The sequence below is a fragment of the Terrapene carolina genome, unplaced genomic scaffold (genome assembly GCF_002925995.2).
Source record: "Terrapene carolina triunguis isolate 2854851 unplaced genomic scaffold, T_m_triunguis-2.0 Scaffold627, whole genome shotgun sequence".
NCBI classification, from domain to species: Eukaryota; Metazoa; Chordata; order Testudines; family Emydidae; genus Terrapene; species Terrapene triunguis.
In genome coordinates, this window is record NW_020664978.1 from 511,681 (window position 1) to 525,256 (window position 13,576).

The 13,576-nt window shown below is 48.7% G+C and overlaps 1 protein-coding gene and 1 long non-coding RNA gene across 3 annotated transcripts in view; one reads left to right on the top strand and one right to left on the bottom strand.

The window, feature by feature from the left end:
• LHFPL4 (LHFPL tetraspan subfamily member 4) overlaps positions 1–13,576 on the bottom strand; it is a 60,276-nt gene that overhangs the window by 525 nt on the left and 46,175 nt on the right. Inside the window, exons 2-3 of one of the 2 annotated variants that reach the window (XM_026659316.1) lie at positions 5,298–5,534; positions 1,999–2,015 (exon numbers count right to left, since the gene is read on the bottom strand). In XM_026659316.1, the coding sequence (XP_026515101.1) occupies positions 1,999–2,015; positions 5,298–5,534 (254 nt within the window). Of the gene's footprint in view, positions 1–1,839; positions 2,016–5,297; positions 5,535–13,576 lie in introns of those variants that run through there. The other variant, XM_026659315.1, reaches the window with a different exon arrangement.
• Positions 9,598–12,016, top strand: LOC112107468. The gene is made up of 3 exons (XR_002908188.2): positions 9,598–9,684; positions 10,696–10,805; positions 11,409–12,016. It is a non-coding gene; the product is annotated as an uncharacterized LOC112107468 (long non-coding RNA).

Here is a 13,576-nt window from a genome sequence, read left to right on the forward strand (position 1 = left end):
CCTCCGGCACCCCCATATACCTCCTCCAGCACCCCCAAATACTCCTCCCAGTACGCACCTCCCCTCCAACACCGCCCCCCATGTGCCTCCTCGAGCAACTCCAAATATTCCTCCCAGTACACACATCCCTCCAGCACCCTTCAGGTACTCCCTCCAGCACTTCCCAGTACATACAAACCCCTTCAGCACCCCCCAGCTGTACCCCCTCTCCAGCTCTCCCTCTGGCAGTGGCCTCATTTTGGGAACCTGAAATACGGTAACCCTATGTACAGCACCCAGCACCACGGGGCCTTGATCCTGGCTGGGCCCCTCGGTGCTCCTGGGATATAAATAGTGAATGGAGTCCTGGGTGGTCCTGTCCTCTCACGTCATGGCAAGATATTCATTCATTGGACCAGTCCGAGTGTGAGGAGCACAGCTGGAGCAAGGCACTAGATTCAGACAGGCTGTGGAGTGGTTCAGAACAGCAACCCCTTCAGGCCTCTTACTGACAGAGAAGGGACAGGCATGAAGGGCCTGGTGAGCCCCCACCTCCACCCCGCCACTAATGGGGACATGTCAGAACTAGCCACATCTCCCCTCAGACTAATGCGATTGGACAGAACTGAACCAGCCCAACCCTTCCCCGCTCCCCACACACACTGACTCGGGGGTGACAGCTCTTGGGAATTAATTGAGTTGCTCAATTTTGAACCTGCAGGAGGAGCTCTTGTTATGACGTGAATATCTCCGTTCCCCCAATTTTCAGGATTGGTTACATATGCAGAGCTCTGGTTGACAGAGACCTGTCTTCGCCACAGCCCTGCCTTTATGTCAGGCCCTATGTGAGTACAAAGGAGCAGAGGGTCCTGGGGAAGTGGGAGACAGAGTGTCAAGGGGATCAGGGAAGAGCTGCTGCTGCATACAAGGGAGGTCCCAAGGCGGTGTAGGGAAGAAGAGGATGTAGTTGGAGCTGTGGGAGGGAAGCAGTAATTCTCCAAGTTCTCCCCCAGCAGCAGGTGGTCTCGGGGCAGTGGGAGCGAAGGATAAAGAAAATAAAAATTAAGTATTCTCAGCAATTTGCGCAATTAATTATAATTAGTCATTTTTAAAATTTAGATAATGTTTTGGAGAGATTATTGGATGATTACATACTGGATCAAATTACATATAAAGGATGGAACGCTTTTAAAAAAATTGAAATGCATTGAAGGTGGGAACTGATTATTTTTAAAAAGTCCAGGATTCTAAACCTAATTACTGCACTCAGAATGGGTTGTGAAGTTAGGCCAAACTGTGGCCTAAACCAGCAAATCTGTTTAGTCTTAAAGCCTCAGTCTTGAACTTAGTGCATACTGTCCATCTAGCTTAGGGTCCGTGTGGCAGCCCATCGGTTCTGAGATGGGTGCAGGAAATAGCTTGTGTTTCCAAGAGAATCTCCTGGTTCTTTGTGCCGGATTTCTGAAGGCCCTGGTGATCGGGCAGGAGCGTGCAGTGGGACGGGTCAGGGAGGAAAGCTGCGGCAGGGCTATGTGGGAAGGGCAGGGAGTCAAGACAGTAGTTAGGAAATGGATGGTAGTTCCCCATCTCAGGGGTGAGGAGAGAGTGAGTGGACTCCCATCTGAGCAGCCAAGGAGTGGTAGGCATGTCTGGGGGCATTAAAGACTGTCTTTTCAGCCGGACATTTTCTCTCACACACACAAGGGAGGAGCAGAAGGGAGTTGAGACGTCAAGACAGGCTAAATATGATTTGATTAAAAAAAAAAGAGAGAGCGAGCGAGACACTTATGATTTGGGGGCTAATCTCAACATCTTTGGGGTTGACTCAGGATTTTGGATCCTGAAAGGTTAGTAGTACTGCTACGGGGACAGAACAGAACCAGGCCCAGTGCCCCCCACACATGCAGACAGAACAGAAGTAGTCCCAACACCCTTCTTCTCCCTGCCCCCCGGCACACCCACTAACTGGACAGGATGGAACCAGGCCTGGTGGACCACGCTGCAACGCACAGAACTTACCGCAGTGCCAACAAAATCTGTGAAAAATATAAAAAAAAAGAGAGAGAGAGAGAGAGAGAGTTAGGAGTCTGCTCTGGGTCCGACTCAGCCTCTGCTTCCTCCTGGCTGCACTGCCAGACGGTGCAAGGGGTTCCTGTGGCACATCTCCAAGCTCTCTGGGGCTGCTCTGAGTTTAAATTCATGACTCGTTAGTCTACATCCTATTGATCTGGTCTTGGTTTAGATGCAGTGGGTCCAATACTGCGTGGTTCTACTGTCTCCTACGCCTCCCCGCCCGATGGTTTGGCTGATTTGCACCAGTGTAACTGGGAGGGGACTGTCGCTCCCTGGATGGAACGGTCAAGACACCACAGAAGCACATATAGTCTGATCCCTATTAAGCAGAGTGCACCTGCTTAAACATGCGTGCACAGAGCCTGTAGCCAGAGCCCTCCATGCTATACGCAGATATTTTTATGCACACACCTGGCCATAGACAGATTGCGATAATCACAGTAACACACACAACTCTCCAACCCAGGTCTGCAGAGCCCTATCCCCAACTAAGGCACAAGGGGAATCTGGTCTCATTTGTTCCTATGTTTCCCTCAGACTGTTTGCCATTGAGCCTCAGCCCGGCCCTGGACGGACCCTCATCTCTGGGCTGGGTGTTTTTCAGTCTCTGTGACAATAGAAAAGTATGGGGCAAATTTCGGGATCTGTTTTTCTCTGTCAGAGGAAAAACTATTTCTGACATCAAAAAGCTTCCCTGCTCCCGAGGGGAGACCCGTGTTACAGCTGAAAGGGCCCTGTCGCTGTTGTGCCAGGAGGAAGGGAGGAAGTCTGTGGTCAGAGTATTGACCTACTGAGTAGTTCCCAGTTTTTCAGACAGCGAGGGCACGAGTACAGTTAAACAAACTCAGCCATAATCTAGTTAAAAAATCCCTAATGGGACTGGTATTTATGTATCTGGCTTTGTCCATAATGAACAGCATCTGTAGCTAGTATCTCAGGACATCATAAAACAGCACCATGTCAAACAGCACCACTCCTAGGGAGAATGGGTATTCAAAGAACTCACTCTAGTTCCGCTAGCGCTCCCAGAAAGAGGATGAGGCAGGAATCAGAGTTGCATGTGGGATCTATGAAGCTACTCCTGTGTGGCAGCTCACTTCTAGGAGTTTGCCTAGCATTGTGGATAGAGGCAAGTTGCACACACACAGCTGCATGAACTCACACACACAAGCACTGAATGAGAAACCCTACATATATTTCGAAACCCCTTTAAGCAGATTTCCTGCCTTTTACAGTTACAAGAGACATGGCTTCTCTGAACTATTCCTTGTTTGATGTGGATCCGTCCTACCACCAAACATTTTTGTGAATTTCTGTAACTTATTATTGTAGAGACTCTTTGATTTGATCCCAAGGAAAACCTGGCTGTGCACCATCTGCAAAGGGCAGCCTGGTGGCAGCACGGCTCGCTGGGCAGTTTGACGCTCGAAGAGCTCCCGTTCCCATACAGAAGCGTGGGCCGAGCATTCAGAGGCTGCATGCAGAGTGGACCTGGAACAGATGGGGGTCAGTGAACCTCTCCCAGTCAGAGGTGAGGGGACAGGGATTCAGTCAGACCTAGGCTCCCACTCACCCTAATGCACCTGTGCTCAGAGCCTCTTCCCTTGGCTTCCAGCTAGCCATGCCCACTGTAACTCTCGGGTTAATCCAAACAGATGGTGCAAACTCTAAGGCCAGTAGATTGACTGTGATTAATTACATTTCTCTTCTGGCCTTTGTTCAAATTTCAGTGATGCCAAGGACGGGAGACAACGTAACTAGCTGAGCACAGCACAGACAGAATCAAGAGGGCACAGAGAGGAGGACGGGTGCCACAAATGAGAGAATTAGAGAGATTGTTCCTGCACCAGTTATGGGAGGAATACAAACCCTCCTGCTCCAGGGACCAGCCTCTGACTGAGGAGTTAGGAAGAAACTTCCCCTATGAGCAGGATATGCTCCAGCTGCCCATTCGGGGGCTATCACACCTTCCTTGGAAGCAGCTGGGCCTGGCTGCTCTCAGCAAGAGGAGACTGGGCTACATGGACCTGCGAGGACTGCTCCCACCTGGCCATTCCGGTATTCCAAATGGAAACTGCACTGGCTAATCTGATTGGCTGGGGGACCGAGCCACGCACCAATCTGATCGCGGGCTGGGTGGCCATTCTTCAAAAATAAACAAATATTCAGCCAATCACAAATCAGATTTTATTTTTAGAAATAGTGGACCAGCAGAGAACTTTGCACTCTTATAGCACGAGGGACACCTTCCCTTGGGAACACATTATGCTCCACTGATGCTCCTGCCACAGTGACTCAGAGGAAAGCTGGTTTGGGAGTAATGCTAACTGTGCCCTGTCTGTGACAGTAAGTCATTAAACCCCCTTCCTGCCTCCGGGGGTCTGAAGGTGGCAGCAAGGGAGGGGCCAGAGGCGCTGGGGCAGAAGTCTGTCATACAGGGATTCCCCACCCCAATGCACAGATGAATGAGCCGCTTTCCCTGCTCTGAACAGTGGCTGACCTCCTTGTCACAGACCCAACTGAATGCCTAGAGCTGGAACCTGCCTGGCGGCTGTCCCCAGCAGATAGAACTGGCTGGGGGATTCTGTTAGGGTTAATTGGGAATGTCCCGCTTGCCCTGACCTTAGTAGAACCATGTGGAAGCCTGTCCCCTGGAGCAGGTTCTTGTGCTGGCTGGAAAGCCTAGGGCCTGTAAAATATTTATCAGGTTTTACTGTGCTCCACAGGGTGGCTCAGTGTCCTTCACTGCGGCGGAATGTGGAGCTCTCCTCTCCTCCCCAGCTGACCCTATTTATAGTGTTAAATGTGGGCAGGTCGGGACCAGGCTCCAGGAAAACCAGAGAGAGAGAGAACAGGAATGTGTGTAATGTGGGACGGTTCTGCTTGCACATGGCTCTGCACAGACCCTGGCAGCTCCTTGCACAGGGGCTACTTGCACCCCCAGCAGGAGGGGACTGGCACTGACCCATATATCTGGCCAGAGACTTGGCCTTATCAGGTATTTTTCAGGCTTCAGCACTTGTGGTGGCACCATGGCTGTGAAAGAGATGCTGACTAGATGAGAAGAGGAACAGAGATACAGCACAGTCTGGAGAGGGTGGAGCTGGAGTTCTTAAGTCCTACCACTATCTGGAGTCATGTAGGCAGGGAGAGGGGCTGGAAACGGCTCAGCCAGGAGAGAAACCGTTGCTATGTCCTGTTGTGGAGGGATGGGAGCTGCAGCTAGGGGCAGGAGTGGTTCTTACCTTTGTTCTCTGTCTTGAGCTCCTCATGAAGCAGGTCGTTCTGCCGGTTGCCAAGGACAAAGGCCAGGAAGGAGAGGATGAGGGCGTTGAGGATGCCGATGATGGCAAGGATGTAGGCCCAGCGCACAGAACAATCGCCCAACGAGTACTTCCCTGTCTTCTCCCCGCACATGTCCCTGACAGTCTCTGCATCCCAGCCATCTGGAAATATCATGCAGCCGAGCACCAGGCAGAGTGCTGGACAAGGAAAGAGGGATACAGGGACCGGAGGGGGAGAGGAGGGTGGGGCAGGAGAGAGAGAACAGAAATTTGATAATAGCAGGCGCTTCAATCTAGCAGACAAGAATACAACGAGATCCAACAGCTGGAAGTTGAAGCTAGATACCCTCAGACTTGAAATCACTTTTTTTTTTTTTTAAACAATGAGAATAATTAACCACTGAACAACTCACCAAGGGAAGTGGTGGATTCTCCAGCAATGGCAATTTTCAAATCAAGATGGGATTTTTTTCTTAAAAGATACAATGTAGTTCAAGCCCAGCTATTGGACTTGAAGCAGGAATTCATTCAGGGCAGTCCTCTGGCCAGTATTATGCAGAAGGTCAGATTAGATGTTCACCAGCATCCTCTGGCCTTAAAATCTATGCATCTCAACACTCTTCGACTATTAGCCAACAGCTGTGAAACTGGCTAGTAAAGTGTCTCATCCCCTTCTAGTGGGTGATCCACATAGATGGTATCAGCCTGGAGCTGCTAGCCCTTACTCCATTAGCCCAAGTGGTAGGGGATGTGCTACGGATCGAAAGCTTCCAACCCTGCTGATGATCCCTGTGGGAGTCAATAGGGTTCTACACGATGGGATCTCTGGGTGTATATTTTTAGTTTGCTTTCCTAAAAACCTAGGAAATTATACTTTAAAAATTATATTAAAAGAATGCTATTGTGGTTGCAAAGTCAAGCACTCAAAAGTTAGGAAATGCCAGAGGTAAGGTTTTCTGTCCAACCTTAATTTGGCCCCTTGTGCATATGCTTTATGATACAGTCTTTAATTACATGATCACAGGACCTCTGCCTCATTCAGTGCAGAGGATGGCCCGTGGTCACTGAAGTGCTAGCCAATATCTCTTTATCATTCTTATTCAATTCATGACTAAATCAGCAGGTCCAGATAACTTGCATTCTGGTGTTTTAAAAGAGCTACCTGGACTGTTAATGTCTTGGAACACTGGGTAAATCCCAGAAGAAAGCTAATGTAGTACCAATATTTAAAAAGGGCAAAAAGGATGAGCAGGGTAATTGATTATTTCTGTCAGCCTGAAATCAATCTCTGGCAAGATCAAAATGGAGAGGCTGATACGGGACTGAATGAATAAAGAATTAAAGGAAGGTGATATAACTAATGCCAGTCAACATGGCTTTATGAAAAACATCCTGTCAAACTTACTTGATATCTCTTTTTAGTAAGATGACAAGTTTGGTTGATAAAGTGTCAATGTAACAAACTTAGACTGCTGTAAGGTGTTTGACTTGGTACCACACAACATTTTGATTAAAAAAAATCTAGAACAATATAGAAGTAACATGGCACGTATTAAATGGATTAAAAGCTTGGTAACTGATAGGTTTTAACTGCAAGCAAGGAATGATCATTACAGCTACGTTTTAGTCACTGGTGTTTTTAGTAAAAGTCATGAACAGGTCACAGACAGTAAACAACAATTCACGGCCCATGACCCATCCATGACTTGTGCTATATACCCCGACTAAAACTTGGGTGCTCTGGGGCAAGGGGTGACCCGGGACCCCTGCTGGTGCTGGTGGGAGTGGAGGGGGCTGTCCTAGGAATTATTTTGTGGACGTTCTATGGTCTTTGTTATACAGGACATCAGGCTGCCGCTAGGTCATCACAATGGTCCCTTCTGGCCTTGGAATCTAAGAATGTGTGGCCTCAGACCTTATTTACTCCCCACTATTTAAACACTGCATTGAATATGGAATTACTGATTTCCTCATGGACATTTCTATGGTGCTTCTCAGCACAGGATCTGAGACCTTCACATATTTGAATGAATGTATCATCCCAAGTTGCCCAGGAGGTAGGGAGGTATTGGCCCAAAGATTAAGGATACAGTTATCAAGTATCGACTGAGTTAGGCTGCCCAATTTGAAATGGCTGGACTTGATTTTTCAGACTACTTAGCGTTCTGTGTAGCACTTCATAGATTAGAGCGGCACTCCCAGTGACTTCAGGTGCAGCTGAGCGCTCAGCACTTCTGCCAATCAGATTTCAGGGGCCTCAAGTTTAGTCCCCCAGAAAATGAATCGTATGTAATCAGTGGCCACCTGTGGAGAGTTCGTTAGCAATCGTTAGAGGCTGGCTCCTGAGTTGAAGCAGGAAGATTTCCTAGCACTTCCCTAGCTCCTGTTTGCTGGTCGGTATCTGGAACAGGTGGCTCCCTGCTGGTGGTGATGGTTTGGGCGAAACCGAGGTGACTTTACCCTGGATTTCTGGCTTTGGGTGTTCTCTCTGAATCTGCTTCCAGAGTTTAGGCCTGATCTGGCTATCTAGTAACTTATCTAGCCCCGTCACCAACATATCTAAGGGCACGTCTTCACTACCCGCCGATCCGGCGGTAGCAATCGGTCTATCGGGGATCGACTTACCGCGTCTAGTGAAGACGCGATAAAATCGATCCCTGATGGCTCTACCGTCGACTCCGGAAATCCACCGCGGCAAGAGGCGGTAGCGGAGTTGACGGCGGCGCGGCAGCGGTCGACTTGCCGCCGTCCTCACAGCCAGGTAAGTCGACCTAAAATACGCCACGTAGCTGAAGTTGCGTATCTTAGGTCGACCCCCCGCTGTAGTGTATCACTGAGATGAGGAGAGGGGCAGAGTGGCCTGTACCTTCACCTGTTACCAGCTCAGTGCATTTTGTTAGGTTGCTTTTCGTCCCTCGTTTGCACACTGTGTAAGAGCTGTCAGTTTGCTGGGCTGTCAAGGACCCTGCCACACCTACCTACCCTGGGAGAAGAGAGAGGAGCAGGGCTGACCAGATGGATTTTAAAATTGCAGTTGAAATGCTTGTGAGTCAGGCACAGACAGATTTGTGAATCACCAGTTCTTTCCTTAGAGGAGAAGTGTTGGAGGACATGCACACAGCTGTGAGAGATTCGAGGAGGAGGATGCAAATGTCCCAGCCTGGGCAGAGGAGGGAAGCAATTTCTGATTCTGGACTGACCAGGAATGAAAGCAAAGGGAGGTAGGGGACCCCTAAGTTCAGTGTCTGAGGAGTACCTTGCACTAGGCTTCACCCATCACAGATGCAAAAAGAAGGTGCAGGAAGGATGAGCTATCACAGGCGGACCTCCATAGGGTATCATTCCAGGTGCCTGGCAAAAGGGAATTCTCCTCCCATATAAGTAATGTATAAAAAGAGAGCTCCCTGTGACACCAGCTGTGAGTGCTCAGTACTTCTGAAAATCAGAGCCCAGGGTCTCAGGTTGGGCCCCCAGAAAATGAGGAACACGCAATTAATCTTTTCACTAAGTGACTTGTGAAGCAACACACAGGCACCCTGTGGCAGAGGCAGGGATAGATTGCAATTCTTCAGGGTGGCATTCATCTGCTTAAGCTACAAGTCCATTCTTTTTCATCCTGCCATCCCCTGCCTCATTCACTACACACCTTCTGACGTCTGGAACAAATGAGGCAGGGGCCCTACAAACATCTAAGCCTGGCTTCGTGAGAAGGAGTTGAATTCACAGACTTGGTGAGGCTGAGCTGCTCACAACACTTCAGTCTACAGCCAGCGGACGTGACAGAGAAGTGCTCAGAGTGAAATGCGAGTGTGAGGGACTTGTGAGGGCTGTGAAGGGAACTGGCAGGACTGCGGGAGAGGCTGGGAGAAGCAGTCAGCCTAATGCGGGGCAGTGCTAGACTCCGGTTGATGAGGTGCCCATGCTGCACCTTGCACCAAGCCACTGCAGAAATGGCCACAGTCACTTTAGGCTCTTGTGTTAATGCAGGGGTTCTCAAACTGGGGGTCGGGAGGTTATTACATGGGGGGTCACGAGCTGTCAGCCTCCACCCTAAACCCTGCTTTGCCTCCAGCATTTATAATGGTGTTAAATATGTAAAAAAGTGTTTTTAATTTATAAGGGGGGTCGCATTCAGAGGCTTGCTGTGTGAAAGGGGTCACCAGTACAAAAGTTTGAGAACCACTGTGTTAATGTATGTTTTTAATTGGCCTCAATTGGTGACTGTGATCTAGCAATGCTCTTCTTCTCCCTTCAGGCTTTTACACGGCTGCCATGGGATCCAAGCTTCCTGCAGGGTTGGGAGTGGCATCAATCTTTGTGGTTCCTTCCCGGGAAGGAGAGCCGCTATGTGAGTATTTAATGTTTGGTTTGTCTCTGCTGCTGTCTAGGAGAAAGAGGTGTTGTCAGAGCCTGGGAGGGAACCAGAGTGTCCCACGCTAACTCTGGCTTTCAAGCCTCTTCCCTATCTGTAAAATGGGGTGATGATCCTGACCCCTGCTGGGATGATGATGGCTAATTAATGTTTATAAAACTCTGTGGCGCTTAAAAATGCCTCAATAGTAAATTAGACTGAGTTCTCCATTACCAGCATGAAGGGAGGTGCTAGGGTGGGAGAGGAGGACAGATGATTGTTACGATTCGGGGTAACTGCACCTGTATTCCCCTTCACCACGGGCACCCACTCTAGGTTCCCAGCTCCCAGCTGTTGGGCGGAGACTTGTGTCTCACTCATCCCGACCAGGGATTTTTAAGGGTACACAGCTCCCTGCCTTCCAGTGTGATATCCACAGCGAGACAGACTGCAGGGGCTGGTCTCTTTAGGCACTTTGCTTTCTCTCCAAGGACTATGACCAGTGTATTTCCAGCAGTTACAAGTTATCACACAGCTTCTTCTAAGCAAGAACATTTATTCTTGGGATAAAAGTGGTACAGGAAAAAAAAACATATTAAAGAAATATAAGAACCTGCCCACGTACTAAAAAGCTTACCAGAGGTCCCCCCCCAACTCCAACCTAAGGCTCTAGTAGGGTTTAGTCCTTCAAACCCCACAAATGGGTTTTCCCCACGGTTACATGTTCATCCATCTTAGAACCAGAACCAGAACAGAGACTGGGCAGAGAAGCCGTCTCTTTATACTGTTTGGGCTTCTGATCTTGGCCTCCTGTAACAGGTAATCAGCACACTACGGCCCTCTCCCCAGGACATAGCTTCAAAGGGCTGTGTTTTTCCATAACTGGAGTTGGGGAATTTGCATTAGCCTCTCCCTAGGGAATTTGCCTGGAAAGCCACTTAAAGACTAGTTATCCCAAAAGTCCATACTTTTCTGGCATATTTTTAATATAGTCTTTTGAACTCCCAGGTGTTACAGCAATTTTCTGCAATATCCTTGAATCTGTCACAGTGGTGACTGGGTAGCACGCAAGGTGAGAGCTGATGGGGGCAGAAGGGAAATCCATCGTCTGCACTGGGGTGAGTTGCAGGGGCATTGGCCGCAGGTCTGCGCTCTGCCCGCTGCTGGGGGAGAGTCTGGCGTGCTCCTCGAGGAGTGTTTTGCCTGACTGTGTGCATGTACCTGGATGGCACTGTCTGCACAGGTTTTCTAAGGCCCAGGGTACCTGCTGGCCTGTGTGTATCTCTAGCCCATCCTGTGCTCTCTGGGTGAGTAAGGGTATGTCTACGCTGCAATGTGGGCTCAGGCTTGAGCCCAAAGCCCCCTTCCATCTACACACAATTTTGTCTGAGTCAGGCCAGTAAATCGCCCAGGCCCCAGGACCCAGCAAGAGCATGGGTGTGTTTGAGCCCAACTCTGTGACTTGGGTCCAAACTCCATTGTTTTGCTGTGTGGGCTCAGCTCAGGTCTGGGTCTCCCAGACTCATGTCCTGAGAGGCTGCCAATGCTATGCCACAATTCCATGGGGAATTGTCCTTTCAATCCCAAGACTAGCCAATCAAACCAGCAGAGTTGCTTCTGTTTCCTGGGAGTCAAGTACAGCTGTTTGGGTTTGAAACCTTACATTTATTTATTCTGACCACTGAGCTACAAACAGAGTGAACTTTCTTGTGGGTTTGCAGTGGTCACTGACAAGAAGTCGTCGGTTGCCAAGCACACTGCTCCCTGGTCACATGATCACAGCCAGCTTTTTGGTAAAACTGGTGCGAGGTGAGCAAAACGTTCGACTTCAGTAAGAGTTCCAAGAATGACCATGCGTACCCAGAAATACTGAAGAAGCTGGCAATGTTGGGGATTCACTGGACTGGAGACCTGGTCAACCGGGATGGCAACTTTCTCAGCCCCAGATCCAGTCTAGGACTGGAGAAGAGCCAGCAGATGCCTGATCAGGCTAGCAAAATGATTCTGGTGCTCACACCAATCTGCAAGGAGGCTTTAATGCCAGAGCAGCTGCAGTGCATCCTGGATCCGTACCTAGAGAAGCTATTTGATGAGCCCCTGGAGGAGCAACCCGCCATGGTGCTGACAGCAGACATAGCCCTGGACCCTGGTCAGTTTCTGGATTCATTTTGTGGTTGTTAATATAGGGGGATGGGAAGTATTTCTGTTTTACGACCCAAATAAAAATGTATTGCAAGCTGTGGTTAGCAGCGTGTATACACTGAGGGCAGATTGCATGCTTGCTCCTTGGCATTACATGGCCACCACATGGAACGCAGAAGAGACTGGGAAGCACAAACAGTGAAACAAACATTTCACATTAAATTTTTACTTGATACTCGCACATGCCTCCAGAGATGTCTGTGCCAAGGTGTTAAGAGTAAGAACCTTATAAGGCCTTCCCTTTTAGTATGCTGCTCTGTACAAATCAGCCACACCACAGCATAACAAACTGTCTGTAAACAGTAAACTGCATAGGGGTGATGGAGGGCAGGTACAACGTAGTGCATGTGTGACAAAACCAATATCCAACATACAGTTGGGGGGTTGTTTGCAGACTGGGAGATGCGGCTGGGGAATGGCTGTGTAGTTCTTTGAGTGTTTGTGTTATCACGTGTGCTTGCATGTAGTCATAGGTAGATGTAGTCAGAGCAGGCTGTATAGGAAGCTGTCGGGAGGCAGTAATCCATGTGGACACTAATGCAGCATCCTGTTGATTCCCCCAGGAATTTTGACCCAGTCCCAGGTGTTGATAGCTGCAAACTTTTCCTGTAGTAGAAACTCCAGATAGATAGTCACAGTTTGTGTAAGGGTACATTTTTCTGGGCACATCTCTGTAGGACACCCGCCCACTCCACTTGGAGATGTACTGCTCAATCACCATCAACTTGAAAACCCCTATGCCATACATGGCTGGCTTTCCACCAGCAGCTTGGAATAGAATGTCCCTTTGCCATTCAAGAAACTCCAAGATTGTTATGTCCTCCAGAATGTGGAATGCCTGAAAGGATAGAGAACGCTTAGGTAGTAAACCACAGGCCACCTCCCCACAGCATTTGTAAATTTTATCTTGTGTTCACTCTTTTAACTTTGATTAACTCGGTTGTGTTCATGGAGCTTCTGGGCACCGAAGCATTCCTCTAACAATATACTGAATCAGAGTTTTATAAAGTATCATTTTTGGCCTTGAAATTCCACAGGCCCTTTTCTCAGTGAAGGCACTGAACCTTGTTTGAAGTACTGAGACAATTGGAAAACTGTTCCCAGAAAATAGTTATCAGTGGTTTACTGTCAAGCCGGACGGACATATCGAGTGGTGTCCCGCAGGGATCAATCCTAGTCTGGTTCTGTTCAATTTCTTCATCAATGATTTAGATAATGACATAGAAGGCACACTTATAAAGTTTGTGGATGTTACCAAGCTGGGAGGGGTTGCAAGTGCTTTGGAGGATAGGATTAAAATTCAAAATGATCTGGACAAACTGGAGAAATGGTCTGAAGTTAATAGGATGAAATTCAATAAGGACAAATGCAAAGTGCTCCATTTAGACAGGATCAGTCAGGTGCACACATACAAAATGGGAAATGACGGCCTAGGAAGGAGTACTGCGGAAAGGGATCTGGGGTTATAGTGGATCGCAAGCTAAATAGGAGTCAACAGTGTAACACTGTTGCAAAAAAAGCGAACGTCATTCTGGGCTGTCAGCAGGAGTTGTAAGCGAGACACAAGAAGTCATTCTTCCACTCTATTCAGCACTGGTTAGGCCTCAACTGGGGAATTATGTCCAGTTCTGGGCACCGCATTTCAGGAAAGATGTGGATTAATTAGAGAAAGTCCAAAGGAGAGCAG